The 16,029-nt window shown below is 40.2% G+C and overlaps 1 protein-coding gene across 1 annotated transcript in view; it reads right to left on the bottom strand.

The window, feature by feature from the left end:
- gmds (GDP-mannose 4,6-dehydratase) overlaps positions 1–16,029 on the bottom strand; it is a 218,111-nt gene that overhangs the window by 45,918 nt on the left and 156,164 nt on the right. The window contains exons 8-9 of the mRNA XM_050054237.1: positions 5,193–5,311; positions 4,368–4,464 (exon numbers count right to left, since the gene is read on the bottom strand). Of these exons, the coding sequence (XP_049910194.1) occupies positions 4,368–4,464; positions 5,193–5,311 (216 nt within the window). The remainder of the gene's footprint in view (positions 1–4,367; positions 4,465–5,192; positions 5,312–16,029) is intronic.

The raw sequence follows: 16,029 nt of genomic DNA, 5'->3' as shown, positions 1-16,029 counted from the left end.
AATATTGTGAACGTTTGTGGGCTTTATAGCGATACACAATATAAAAATCTTAATAATTTGAAATCTCCTCTAAACTACTGTAGACTACTAAAATACTAAACCGATAAATAAACAACTTACAATAAAGTTAAATTAAGTACTGTTACAACACAGTCAAATAAAGTATTGTTGTAATAAAATCAAAGTCCTGTTATAAAACTACAATTATCATAAAGTTATATAAAGTACTGTTATAATACTGTTATAATAAAGTTTAATGAAGTACTGTTATAATGAAGTTAAATTAAGTAATAAAATAAATCAAAGGGAAATCATTGTTGGTTTTGTTCTGAAGCACCCAGCTTGTCTCAGGTTGGAAGTGTCGATGTATTTTTACCGTTCGGTTAGCTATCAGCAAAAAGTTAAACCACTACAGTGGCACCGATAAACTTGACAATTTATTCATTGTGAGCAGGAAACAAATGAACAGCTCTCCAGTTCATATACTAATAATATTTGCAAGTTGCACTTGTGCCTCTCAGATACAAAAACACATGCCTGGCCTGCTCACGCACTTATCACCCTGGAGAGTGGTCTGGATGGGTGGTGGAGTGTGTGTAACGTATCATGTTTGTGTCTTTAGCTGAAAAAAAAGAAAAGAAGTAAAACTGTGACAATTTATACCTGACGCTCAAAATATACTCATTTCATACATCCTACATGTAACAAGCAACAATACATCAAGTATAATCAATATATTGCCCTGCAGCACCCCCTGCAATCCAATACAACAACACCACAAACACCAGCAGCCACCTAACTAACCTCCAATATAATAATAATAATAATAATAATAAATAACTCAATATCTCAAAGACCGCAGATTTATTACAGGGTAGTTGTGTTGGATTGCATTACAATGTACAGGAGGTTTTGTGTCTCTGGTCCCTTAACTTATAAAATATTGTTCAAAAAGGACATTTGGCATCTCTCAAATTCACCAATTAATCTCTACATAAACTATTTTTTTGTCATTCTGGCTGGCTAAGAGCCGCCCTCACAAATTTCATCAGCTAAATAAGTCTGTAAGCGTATGTTGCAATTAGTTCTAGCTTTATTGATGGACGTTGCCTGATGGGTAGGAAGTTACTGACTACAGGGAATATCGCCCATTTGTTCATGTATCACAAAGCTGTTGTTACATCCAACTTTTCCTTTACTGATAGGTCACCATTGGCTGACTTGACCAGTGTCTGGATTAGTTTTCAGTGTGGATTCAGGGTTAAGATCTTGAATGAATGAGCCAACATGCACAAAGAATACAGGCCCAGGTGTGTGACCAGTGCTTCCATCACCTCAGCAGTCAGTCAGCAGGGTTTCCTTGTTAATCCTCTGCTATCACTCAACGGGATCTTAGCTCTAATCTCGCCAGGCCAAAGCTCAGCAGAGGGGCGCTCCAGGCTTTTAACTGAGAACCTGACAGCTAATCTCGGCCACAACACCCCTGGGTAACCCTACACTCTCCCCAGGGAGCAGCCACAATACCCCTGGGCCACAGCGATGAGAGAAAGACCTCCCAAATATCAGACACTTCACACCTAGAGTGATCGAGGGATAATATGATGGTTCACTTTTGGTTTTGATGCTCACAGCTGTTATAAACATGAGTACAGGCACACTTTTCCATGTGCAAGCTGATAAAACAGACTCATAATTTTAACCTCTCATTCAGCAGAATTGCCTCACCAGCTGAGTGAGTCAATCCAGCACACGCCCTTCTTATTAAAGAAAAAAATTCAAGGTTGCTGCCTGAATATGAGCACCCATTCAGCACCAACTGGCAGGATGCAGTCTACATTACTCTTAAAAAGGCGGACTGGCTTGTTTCCAGCTGTTTAAAAGCATACAATAAGCAGCCTGAGCCTGTCAACTGGACCCGTTACAGCTGATAAGTGTATGGTCGCAGACACAATGACCGGCGATCAGATACATGCAGACAAAACATGTTACATTTATGTTAAGGTCAGGTATATAGAACAGGAAATATGTGCTGCGCTATGTCATGAATTATAGAGAACTACATGAATTGCATATTATTATAGTAGGCCACCTTCATTCTGCAGCAGTGAGTCAAGTGTGTTGATGCGGTCTGCAGTCCTGCCTGATAAACTGCACAGCAAGCAAGACATCAGATATTACAAACCATTTGATTCAGTTTATAAGTAAGTATCACATATTTGTAGTTATTTAGCTTAAACATGGAAAACCACGAGTATGGTTCTCTGAGTTATCATTACGTGACATGTAAGCTTTGGCTGAAGTCATGAATTTCTAAAGTCAAATGTACAAATGAATATGCAGAGTGTGAAGATCACATTGGTCTGTGTGTTACTCAAGGTAATGTCAACAACACAACACACCAACACACATGACTAGGACAACTGCTGTCAACTTTGCTGTAGGTGTAGTCAGAGACTGTAGCAGTGCTTCTTATGTTAATATCAAGGAGCATATTTGACAAAATAATTTTGACTGAACAATGGGAAATGTGTCAGCTAATGCAGTTAATGCTAATGTGAACACACATTAAAGGAATACTTCCAATTTCTTTAAGTTGAGTTGTAAGAGACCATTCATAGTCACTGTGTTACCCACAGCAAACAACAGTGGGCACGCTCCCTGGGTGGCATAGCAGGCAGTAGTACCACCACAGTTCAGCAATGTACTGCTGTGGACAGGGGGCAGCAGCAAAATGTATTTTAGCTGCCTTAAAAAAAAGGGTCTTTGTAAAGAAATAGCTATCAGTCTAAGTGGATGCTACATTGAAAATAATTTTACCGCTTTACCTCGCCATCAGACAGCCTCTTTCATCTGGCACTACATTTTCTCAGCTGTTAAACTTTGGTATTCCTACGCATAAGCACAGCGGTGTTGTGCACTGTATTATGCTGTCTAGGACAGACTTTCAGCTGTTGATGGAAGAGATAACAAATACAAGAAAACAAAACTAAAATTGCCATCCTGTGGTTGTGTGCCTCCTTGTACCAGTCAAGTTTCTCTTACAGTTTTAAATATTTCCCCTTCTGTTCCTGAGATATGGTGCTGAATAATGGACAGGAATGCAGAATATCATGATGTCACAGTGATACTGACCTCTGACCTTTTCAGTATAAAATGTCATAATTTCATCATTTGATCCTATTAGATATTTATGTTAAGTTTTGTCATAATTAGCATAAGAATCCTTGAGTTATGGCAAAAAAATGTGTTTTGTGAGGTTACATAAGACTAAAGAATATCTTTATGTACCAGTGTATACAGAAAAATAACTGTTGAAGAGGGAGACTGAACCTGCAGAAAAAAAGAAGGGAACTTGTAGAAACTGGAGGTCGAGAAAGAGCCCAAGCTAACTGTGTGAACTGTAAACCCATGTCCATGGACCTATAGAGCTACTGCTGCCTGGACTTGATCAACATTACTTTATTTTAACATTTCTCTGAACTAGAGGATGCAAGTGCCTAACACTTTACTGGTTATTTGGTGAGCTGTTTCATTTCTTTGCCGCTTTTCAGCATAATTGTACCTGATGGATGGGTAGAGCAGTGCTCCTCAGTCTCTCTTGTTTATTTGGCGGTGGTTTAACATTACTGTCTTGTGAGAAATGTTTACCACAAATGCTAAGTTGTCTCAGTCTTGCAGGTGAAGTGCTGATGCTTAGTGCAACTAGCCACAGCTATTTTCATTTCTTTGTTTGAAAAGCTCAAAAAAGAAAAAGAAAAGCACTTCCTTTGAAATCTTGAATCTTGAAAGTGAAGTTTTATATTAGTCTGATCGCACTTTCTGACCTGAACATTTGACCCTCGGTGTAATACACTGCACAGCACAGTTGCATCTTTGCATAGAAATAGCAAAGTTCTACAGCTGTGAAAATGTAGTACCAAAAGACAGGGCTGCCTGACGACAAGGTAAACTGTGAAAATATTCTCAATATAGCATTCACTTAGACTGATATTGATTTTTTTTAGGTGGGCCTTTTTTTAAGTGGCTAAAATACATTTTGCTGAAAGCCTCCATCCACAGCAGTGCATTGCTTTGCTTCTATGGTGGTACTCTAGACCGCTTTTCCAAACTTGGAGCGTGCAGACTGACAACTGCTGTATGTAATACACAGACTATGGTGAAGTACCTCATACTATCTCTTTGAGTTCCTTCAAAGAAAGCTAAACTCTAGCCCCATTGCTGTTATACCAAGTAAATAACTCTTAAATACGTCGTTAAAATATTGTTCCATTAAGAAGATATTAATGCCTAAATTTCAAGCCAGTAAATGATTTAAACCACGATAAACAACCAATACATACTCAAACAAAGAGAAAACTTTGACTTACCACTTCAGTAGGACGAAAGTATTTAGGGTCCACCTTCACATGTACCACCCCTGTCTCCTGGCAACGGCCAACTTCCTTCTCATCCTTACCTTCCCACCTGGAAAGACACAAATATTAGCAGGAAGGAAAAAAAATTCCCACAGCTGCTGGAAGGCTCAGCTGTATGTTCCGCCGTCTCCCTGATAACTTCTTGTGTGGTTTGTTTCTTTAACATCTTGTGCAGACAAAACATGTCACCTGTCTTTATTTTCTGAAACCAACACAGCCGTCACATACGCCTTCACCAACATGTCAGTGTCTTCCAAGACACAAGAGGGAGGTGAATTAGAGGTGAGACAGAGGAGGGGACTGAGATGTGGCAGAGCACAGAAGTTTCCAAAATACAGCCTCTTCCAAAATACAGCCTCACAGAATCTGTAACATTGCCTGATTCTTAAATTTATTTATTTTTTTTTCCTTTTTATAGCCTTGTCTTATATAATGTCATGTTCTCTCATATTATTTTGTGGTTTATTAGGTTTATTTAACTAACCTTTCAATGAAAAATTATAATTATATGACAAATTTATTACAGAACTCTCAAGAAGATGCAAACTGTGCATTTAGTATCTCTATGAGTGCATGCTATGACCTTTTTGTTGATGTGACAGCATTCAAATCAGGGTGGAAAAGTGTTCGAAGTGTTATAAAAGTGTTCACAGGTACATGCTGTGATTTATGGAAAAGTGACTTGGGGGCTTATTCATTACAAAGACATGTAAAATTGGCAAAACATTCATATAATGTCTGAAATACTATGGTGTATGTGTGTCTGCATGCACTCACACAATAGTCTTCCCCACATGTTTGAAGGCCTTCTCCACAAACTCCCTGACACTGTGCACCTCCCCCGTCGCTATGACAAAGTCCTCCGGCTCCTCCTGTTGTAGCATCAGCCACATAGCCTGAAAGAGACAGAGGGACAGAGAGGTTAAACCACTGAGAGATCATAAAGACAGTTCAGGGCTCCACGCTGGACCCTGCCCAACTTGGTGCTGACAGACAGGAAATGAACCTGCGACCTCTGAGCGGGGCATTCGCCCATACCTCTGCCCTGACGTCACTGCAGGGGCTCATGGGACAAATACCGTGGGAAAGGAGGACAGTGGACTCCCACAGGCCCACTGTGGTGCTGGCACACAAATGCACACGTGGCCATGAATGCATATGCACCTATGCCCGCAAACACATTCACACACAACTGACATGGTCCAGTGGCACCAAAACTAATGGCAAAGTTAAGGAGATGAAAAATTTCCAGAAATTAAAGTGCAGCAGCATCAAGCTCTAACTAAGTGACAACATCCGGGGCTTAATGATAAAGAATGAGGCTGGCTCCAACAGTCAGTTAATCCCCATAGACACCTATGTTAAAATGCCCAACTTTACAGCAGGCTGTAAACATGTTTACAGCTGTAAACATGTTTACAGCCTGGTACAAATAACAGTTTTGTCCATATAGCTAATTTCCCCCTCCATGTTAAGTGAAAGGTGGTTGCATTTTTGTATAACTTACTTGTTAACATTTTATTAAGGTTTAAAATTATGAATAATTAAGGGTGTTGCCGCTGTGACTGACAGGCTGTCTGCAGATAGTGTCCTCGGGCACTCAGTCAGATCCACCTGTCACTCCTCCGCAGCTCTACCCGCTTGTCCAAATAGTCACTTCTTGCTCCAAAAATCCAAGATGGCGACAGCCAAAATACCACACTCGAAGCTTCAAAGTGCGAGTCCACAACCCAGTGGGTGACGCCACAGTGGCTACATCCATTATTTTTATACAGTCTATGGTTCTGAGTTATATTTCTAACTACACAGCGCAAGCAGTATTATCATTAGCCTATATACCCAGTGAAAGCTGATAGTCTGAGTCCCTTAGTGGACCCAGCACTATATTAAACAGCCAGCGAGGGCGTTTGTGCGTGGTTCCATAATATTTATGGTGAACTAGAGCCAGCAGGTCAGAGCTGCAGACCTCTGGCACATCTAGCCTGATTAAAAGAGCTTCGAAGGGGACACAAACAGACAGACAGACAGACAGACAGACAGACAGGCAGACAGGCAGACAGGCAGACAGAAAAATGCCCACATGCATGGACATGTATAAACAGTAAGGGTGGGTATCAGTTCGATTTTATTAATTCTGCTGATTGATTTCAGTTCATTCTAGTATGGACTCTTGGTAAACTATCAGAGCAAGAAACTAAAACCAACGTATTTTGAAATCTAAATCTGCTCATTTTCAGTACATTCACATTGTCATTAATAGTCATAGATGTCAACATATTCTGTGACTCCTCAGTGTCAGCCCTTAGATATCTTAGACAAGAGTTCATGATTCCTAACCATAAATAAAAAATATAAAAAACTCAAAACAGACGTGACATTTCCTGTCTAGGTCTCAGTCCAAATGCTTTTGTTGTGACACAGTTGCATCTTCTTGTAGTCTCAGTACCTGAAATCGAAGAGTCATTGCTGCACAAAAAATGTTGACATAGAGAAACTGATATTTTTTGTGCATGACTCAGTTTAAAAAAATTATAAAGAGGAATGGATAAAGAAGAAACAGCTGAAGTGAGCTGAGCAGATGAAGAGATAAATGCAACAAGTGCTTACAGATGTTTGGGCGAACATCAAACCTCCAGCACTTCATGGAGGTAAGTGACACCTTTTACCTCTTCTGTTGCATGGAAAACTACTTGTGCAATGAAGTTTTAGCCACACGGTTAACCACTAGTTCTGGCCTATTGTAAATGGGTCCAGCCACACACAGCTGCTGTCTGTTCTCTACAGCAGAAAGGTGGATATGTGTGGAGTTAGTTTCCTCTCTGTCTCTACAGAGGTAACTTAAACACTTTGCCTGTCTCATTCTCTGAGGAGCACATCAGCACAGTTTATGTGCTCTACTTCGATTTGTACGTAATGGTGTGCGTGTGTGTGCCATTTTTCATGTGTGTATATGTGTTCCATCCAGCCACATCAGGATGTTTTATGTGATGAACTTGGACGGGGCCAAGGCAGGCTGTCTCCCTACATTTAGCAGATTCTGTGTTCCCTCTGCAGTAGTATTCATAGGTGTGTCTTTTGTAGACACAAACACAAAAAGACTAGCCCCTAGAAGCTTTAACGTTCATCACAACTAGAGTTGTACGCAACTCAGAATTGTGTCAGTCGACTCAGATTTGACTGTTCAATACGAATATTCAATGACTGAATTTCTTTATAAAGTTTTAAAGTTTATTCACGTAATACAGTAAACAAGCTAACCTCGCTAAATGTGCAACAACATTTTTTGCCTACACTAGATATCAAACAAAAGCCAGGAACTGTTTGATATTAAGTAATTGTGAACTGTAAATTCACCACTTCCAAGCAGTAGAGAGAAGATTATGTTATCTCAAAGCCTTATGGTCCGGAGTCTCTCCTCCTCAGCGCTGCTGCACGTGTTCACAGCTGTCTGTATTAAAGAGTATTGTAAATGTCAAGAGCGCTCACTCTGCAGCAAAATGTGGGGCCAAAACGACCCCAGAAGTACACTATGCAGCACACTGACTAGAAAACAAACAAACAAATAAACCCAAACTGCTTCACTTGATGCAATCTCAGTTGACTGAGGCATCTCCGACTGATGAATCTAATCTCCAACATTAAAGGAGCGGCCCTAATCACACCCAACAAAAAAGCACAAAATGGAAACATCCCCTTATTTACTTAAGAGTATAAATGTGCTTACTGAATGTCATAACAATCTGGCCATTAGATTAAGATATTTAATTTACATAAGTTAACATATTTGCAATAAAGTGGTGCCAAAGGAAATGTCAGGGTGTCACCAAATTATTAGGATAAATGCTATGTTAGCCACAAACATCCACTGCAAATTACCATAAACTGTTTTTTAAAAGATACTTTTTCATGAGGACAGAGGGTCAAGAGAATCTTTGAAAAATCATCTTCTGGGGACCATGAATATTACAAAAAGGTAGTATGACTGTTAGACATGCAGTATACAAAGATTGCAATGTTTTGGGGGTGGGGGGTGTCACCAAAGTAATAAGGCATTATTCTTTGGAAGCATGCAACCTGATACCAACTGATATGTCTCTCTGGACCAAAGTGTCAAACAGGAAAGACAGATATGATATGTTGTGAAACGTATGTGCTAAAGTACTGTATGTGCTGATTGTGGTATTAAATAAGCACATGCCTTGCTCTGAAACACACTCATACACACACACAAACACACCAGCGGTGATGGAATGCTCCTCCTCGGGGAGGCGAGGCCATCCTATCTCAGGATCGTTCAGGGTCAACTGACCGCTCAACATTGATGGCTCCCCTGAGCCTGACCTCTCACCCTCCGGCCCCTGATGAACACACCAGATTCTCACACTGCCACATGAGCCAATAATAGCACCTCGGTGTATGACTGACAGCCGAACAAACGAATCAAAGCATGTTCAATTTTCCACGACCAGAGTGCCATCAGAATCTGTGTTTCCAATTGTTTCCACATTTTGAGCTTGTTAAGTTGACAAGAGAATTAAATTATCTTACAAAACCATGTGCATCCTCACAGGTGTGCGTGCAGGAGATCAACAAAACAAGGATCCACTCATAGAAAGCAGCTCCACAGTGCTACTAGAGGTCTAAAACGGCACAAGGGAACCTTTAAGGAGGTAGAACCATGAAAAACATACATGGAAAGTCTTTTTCCTCTGTCAATGATAAAACAAAGCAGCATTTCAGCACGTGTAGGAAAATAAGTTACTGGTCTGGAAACAATGAATTTCAACATAAAGTCAATAGACATAAAGTCAACTTTATGTCTATTTTTGTTTTTTAAATATATACACAACATACTTTGGATAACTGAAATAATCCTTTCATACATTCCTTTCAAGCTAAATGAGAAACTAAGCTGTCATTTTAGTTTCTAAAATGTAAAGATTTGCTGCTTTTATGTCATTGTAAATGGAATATTTTGGGGTTTTAGAGGTTTGGTTAGGCAAAACGAGCAATTTATAAGAAATGTGATGGCATTTTTTTTATAATGGTGGGGCTATTTTCTCAATAATAATAATTATAAAAAAAGCAATAATGACAAAAAATAATTAGTTGCAGCCTGATATATACACTGTAATGTCTAAGAACACATAGACAATACAGACCATAGATCTAGCTGAGAATTTAACCAGATAAAACATTCCCATTCTGCCATTTTAAAACAATTCAACCTTCCCCTTCTTCGATGTGAGCAGGATTAATTATCACTGAAAACGGTGAAATATCAAACACTGACATCTAGACTGTGATTCTGTTTTGATCATCTTGACTGGCTGATTATTTGAACTTGTAATGAAGCAGGCTCTTTCCCTTTTCCTGCCGACCACACTGATGAATGTGTGGCCTGTAGTAAACTGGATGGCGGTGATGACGGGAGTTGGGAACGCGGCTCAGCTTCCCTCACAGCCAGAGAAAATGTTTACCGCCAGAGCTGAGTGATATGGCCTCTGCTGATTTTTAACCAGGAAATGTGATAAATAATATGATGTGTATTTTTCTGCGCATTGTAGTGGGAATAATGTGAAATCATGGGAGACTGTGGTACATTCTTCTAACCCCGTTCAGGGATAACTGCTGAGGGGGAGAGTGCTGGCTTTACTTTGGGTATTCCCACATTTTACTCATCGTCTTCTCAAACTACTTTGCATCAGCTCACTCTTTCTCTTTCTCTTTCTCCTTTTACCTTTTGCCCCCTTTCTCTTTTCTGTCCCCCTCTGCTGCCCCCCTCCCGTCCCTCTCAGGACTGCTCTGCTTCATTAGCTATCTGATAAACAGCTCAGAGGTTTGGCCCTTCACACTGAACCCGCACCTTCCTGTTCACATGGCCACAGGATGACCCCCATCACACACTCCACACTCAACCCCAGCTCAGAGACAGACACTGACCTCAGCAATCACCCACAACCCCTTTACCTGAATTATATTCTGACACACACACACAAGGGGAAACCTGATGACCTAAGTTCTAATGCTATGTTTTGTTCAGAGACAGCAGGAAAACATGGATGTATAAAATGTTTGCGACATTGATAATGTTGACATGCACAAAATATCTTTTACCCTTATTTCAAAAAGACAATATTCCTAGTAAGCTGTTTGCATGGCTAATGAAAATGAATATTTCATTATATAGAAAAGTGGAATGCCTGGAGCTGCTTGTCATTTTGTTTCTTTGCATCAAATTAAGATTTTTTCATTGGTGGCAGTCTTGTTCGCCTGTGTGAACACAGCCTCCCTCTTTTATTCCTGCGATCACCGTCTTGAAAAGGTTGGTGTTGCAGTATTTGCACATATCCAAAAACCTGCTGATATCCAAGCCTTTGATAATGTTGCCTGTTTCTCCTTCCAACCAGAAATTTAGGCTTTTCTCCTGAGCATACATACATGCAAACTGTTGGCAAGTTTATTTGTGTACAATGTATTCATGAAAATGCACAGAGCTGACCGTAAACAGTAAAACCCCAAATGAGATGCATATTTTGAATGCGCTGTATACATATCCAAAGAATGCTCCTAAAACCCAAATAATAACAACATATCTCACATGTCTTAATTGGAAAAAGCTCTATTCGGCCTTATATATTGGAATATTAGTGTACATGTAAACAAAGTCATTTTAAGTTTCTGATTAAATGATTTATATTGGGTTTACAGGATTTTTACACCAATGTGACTAAGTTACCTGTTCTGTCAGATAATCAGCCAAATTTTTTTTTTGAAAAACAACAATAAAACTAATATTAAAAACCAAACTAGTCAAATAGTTTCAATAAGATTTTAAATGAATTTAATATGATAAAATACTATTCAACCACATTACTGGCTGAAAGCCAACGGCTGAAACTACTTTTGGTCGAGGGAACCTGCTGTAACATACTCGACTATGAGGTTTTATATCTTCTTAATGGTACTGTAATTTTCAAAATAAAACTTTAAACAGCAATGACACACACACACACACACACACACACACACACACATTACATCAAAGTGAAAAAAAGCAGCAATTCTTCACGATCAGCAAATTTGAGGATGTACATTTCTGGTGAAAACTAAAACAGTGACTTTAATACAGTTTGAGTTTTCATGGCTTTAGTACTCAGCTGTGGTGGCTGCCACTTCTTTTTTTTCTGAAAGTGTATTATATTTAATCCTTTCCATATGCCCCTGTCAGATAGAGCACAGATAGAGCACAACCAAAGCTACTAGGCTGCGGGAAAATCCCTGGTACAAACCAAAGGCAGCCTGCTGACTCAGAATACTTCTGTATAGGTCACACAGTGCATTCTCACCACTGTGATACCAAGGCTGCAAATATGCTCTTTCAGGCATAAACTCTTTATTGCTTATGCCTGAATGTATAAGAATGTAATACATTATCTATCTCTGTAGATTAAGTCATTCTAAATGCTACTACAAAACAGCCTCTCAAAATAAAAGAATAAGTAAGTGTCTTGCTTGAAGACACCTCAGCAAGGTGAATGTTCAGTAAAAAAAAAAAAAAAAAGTACAAACCAAACTCCAAACCGCAGCTTAAGTGATGACTTATCTGAACCTCCCTCTTCTGCAGCCAGCTGACCCCTCCATCCTCCCCTTTCCCCCCTCTGTGTCTCGCCTCCCTCCCAGCGTCCCAGCCTGTTAGGGCCCCTCGGTCCTCCGTCTCTGCCTGCTTGACTACAGCTGACATGTGGAATGGCTCACAGTAAACACTTAATAGAGCTGCTATTATGGTCGCAGAAAGCCATCAGCCCCAATCACGGCCTGCTAATGCCATTAACCCCAGGGTTTCTCTCTCTCTCACACACACACACACACACACACACACACACACGCACACACTTTCAGCCTCACCCATACATGCAAACATATGACAGTCGCTTTCACATGAAAGCCACAAATGCCCTTCTGCAGGGATTCATTCAAATTCCTGCACAAAAAAACAGAGCTTTAAGTTAAACATTCGAACTTTCAAACAAACTATAAATATATATATTCTAATCACTAAAGCCACATGAGTCTGTCTGACTAACTGTGGCTTTTCCAACAGACAGTGTATTCTCACAGAATTTAACATGAGCCCTGATGGTGGCGCAGACAGTTCTGCAGAAGCTGCAGGTTCACATCTTCCCCAATACAGATCTCGACCAGAGCCGGCTTTTCCAGACCATTAGTAGCTTAAGAGGTTCTCAGCTCTGTTCCACAACATGGTTGCACAGCTGCCAGACAAGAATGCATAAGTCTGAAAAATAAGAAGAAAAGTGCTCTTATTCTGGCGTGGGCCAGAGGGAAGCCTTGAATCGGAGCATACACAGCCCCAGCCTGCCAGACCCACCTCATACCACTGATAACTAGATTAATGACCTGCACTCACAGCTATGATACAAGACATTCATGCAACACAGTGCGACGTCACATTCGAGCTCAAACATGGTCTCGATCATGCACGTCATAAATTGGTGTTATCAGCTGGTCTTTTCGGACCCACATCCATCAAGGCCACTACTTCCCGGATACACTGGCAATCATCTGCAGCCATCTTGTCCTGAGATTAGGCAAATAGTATTGAAATTACAACTCCAGAATGACCTAGGCCCCCAAAACTGATACCACACTGAGGCCAGATAACCTCCTACTACTGTACATGTTTACATATGACTATATTTAACTCCAAATTAATCAGATTTCTAATTATGTACAGCTTAATTTGCATCACAACATTTCAGAGAAGGACAAACACCCTGGGTTCCTTCCTCTACATTCTCATACAGATCTCAATCTTGGGGCGTCGGTGGCTTAGTGGTAGAGCAGGCGCCCCATGTACAAGGCTGTTGCCGCAGCGGCCCGGGTTTGAATCCAGCCTGTGGCCCTTTGCTGCATGTCATCCCCTCCCCCTCCCCCCCCCTCCCCCCTTCACGCTTAACTGTCCTGCCCAATAAAGGCAAAAAAACACCCTAAAAAATATCTTTAAAAGATCTCAATCTTGACTCCAGTTTTAGTTTTTAAACTTGGCCAATGTTTGAATGCCAAGCTTATCATTATACAACTATGAACAAATACTTTGTACGTGTTATGCAAGTGCTTTTTGTATACTTTTCTATACTACTTCCAGTGCACAATGTACTGTATAAGCCGTCGTGAAAAAATGTCAATGGGTAAGACCTTGTCTATATTAAAGAGACTAAACTTTAAAATACGTATATTTCTCTCAGCTCTGGCCTTCTATCAACACTAAACAAATATTTTTCATATTTAAAAACAATGTGTTCCACAGTGGATAAACATAGAAATGTTGGTCTTGAATTATGAGGTGAAAGAGGCAAAATGCAGTTTCCCAAAATTATGACATACTGTGTGCCCTAACATATCACACTTACCAGGGTTCAACGCTAAGGTTTTTTTTCACTTGCCCGGTACCAGTAGACTACCACATCCAGATGTTGCACAAAACGCACACAGCAGTGTTTCCCCTAGGATGGAGTTGTAGCAGCGGAGGTGAAGCACACGCATGAAAAATNATAACACCATAAATAGTATATTGTTATGTTATTATATGAAGCGTCCGTCACGCAAAATAATATCAATGGGGGCTGTGGGCAGGACATTGTTACACAGCTGTGCCTGTGACTTCAGGCAGAGAGACCGCTGCATCAGAGCACGTTTTAAAATGCATTTATTTTATCAATTAGTTATTAACTTTTACTATTTTTAGCAACTTGCCCGATCGGGCAAGTAAGTTGTTAGTTTACATGCCCAACCATGAGTTTTACTTGCACTGGGGAATCGGGCAATCCTTATTGTTGAGCCCTGCTTACATTACTGGGGTAGCAGAGAACAACTGAACACATTTGCACAGAATTTGCACTGACAACAGAAGCTGAGATGTTTGTGCTGGTCACTGTTGGATTTGAATTTTTTTTTTTTTAAAGAAAATACCTGAGTTTATCATTGAGGTGCAGCTGCAGTAATAGGGGCTTACTTATTTTTGTCTCCAACCCAGATTCGTCTAGTGGTTAATTTGCCTGAAAACAGTACCATAAGAACATCTGTACTATGATTTGCTACACTACAACACTAGATAAATGATTATGGGGAGTAACTTATCCTGGGATGCACAATTTGAACTTTGCAAACACAATTACAGGCTCTGTTGCTTTAAAAAAAAATGTGTCACCTGGGAACTGCAGTTTAAAGAGCTGCAATGAACAGCTCTATAGAAGGCAACAACAAAGCAGTACTGTCTGTCAATTTAATTTTGGTGTTTCGCCATCATCCACATTTTTTAGCGATGAGTTGATCACCATCAGCCCTGATTTTTGGAAAGTCTCTGTGCCGTGTAGTCCCCCTAACGGATTTAAGTGTTAGTGCACCTCTCTAGGTACATAAAAACAGGAGTTAATTTATTCTTTTAAATGTATGTGTTTCCACGGCATTGCCATTTGTGTTTGCATACATAAGAAGAATATGTCTGTAATTTAACCAACCAGGCTGTTAGCAGTTAAAGAGAAGAGGCCGGACAGACGCTGCCTGTATCATGTGGACAGTTTACATTCACAGCCATTTAACAAGTGGGTATGTTTGTCACCTGAGCGAACAGAGAGTGTATGAAGTAACATGTGAGTGACTGACAACACTGTCTGTGTGTTAAACAGCATTCCATAACAGTGCAGGATAATCCCAAACACCGGATTAGAGAAGAATGGACACGTCTGACAGCTTCCTCCGAAACTCTGCTCTCAAAGGATCCCTTTGTTCTTTGAACGTCCTTGCTGCCATACACATAACACACACCTTCTCATACACATACCGCACACACACACACACACACACACACACACACACACACACACACACACACACTCTGGGCTCTGACAAGCTGTTTGTAACTCTAACAATATGCTAAGTGGCATCTCATATACCAGGTGATTTGAGTCCTCCCTGCCTCTTCCAGACAGCATATCACATCACATCTGCACAGTGCTGCCAACACAAGACTGACACACAATCCATATCAGTACAAACATTTTGACACAGCAGAGCAGGTACACTGAACAAAAATGCAAATGCAGCACTTTTGTTTTTGCTGCCAAGTTAAAGATCTAAGACTTGATTTTGTTCTGCACTAAAGAATTATTAGTCGCAAATTTAGGTTGCAAATTTGTTAAAAACTGTGTTAGTGTGTCATTAATACACAGGTGTGCCATGGGATGGTCACAATAAAAGGTCACTCTAAAATGTGCAGCTTTATCACACAACACAATGCCACAGGTTGCAGGCTTTGATGGAGCGTGCCATTGGTATTGTGGCTGCAGGAATGTTCATCAGAGCTGGTGCCCGTGAACTGAATGTTTATTTCACTACCATAAGCTGTCTCCCATGTTTTTTTTCCATGAATTTGGCAGTACATCCAACCCAATTCAGACAAGAAATGGGAAACAGACGGGAAATGGGAAATATTTTGTTTGGTGTCATCATTAGTCATTAGTCATACTTCTACTGTTATTATACACATATGACTATTGTCACACATGTATACTGCCAGATATTAATACATACTTTC

This window comes from Epinephelus moara, chromosome 10 (assembly GCF_006386435.1).
Source record: "Epinephelus moara isolate mb chromosome 10, YSFRI_EMoa_1.0, whole genome shotgun sequence".
NCBI classification, from domain to species: Eukaryota; Metazoa; Chordata; class Actinopteri; order Perciformes; family Serranidae; genus Epinephelus; species Epinephelus moara.
This window is presented reverse-complemented; position numbering and strand designations above follow the sequence as displayed.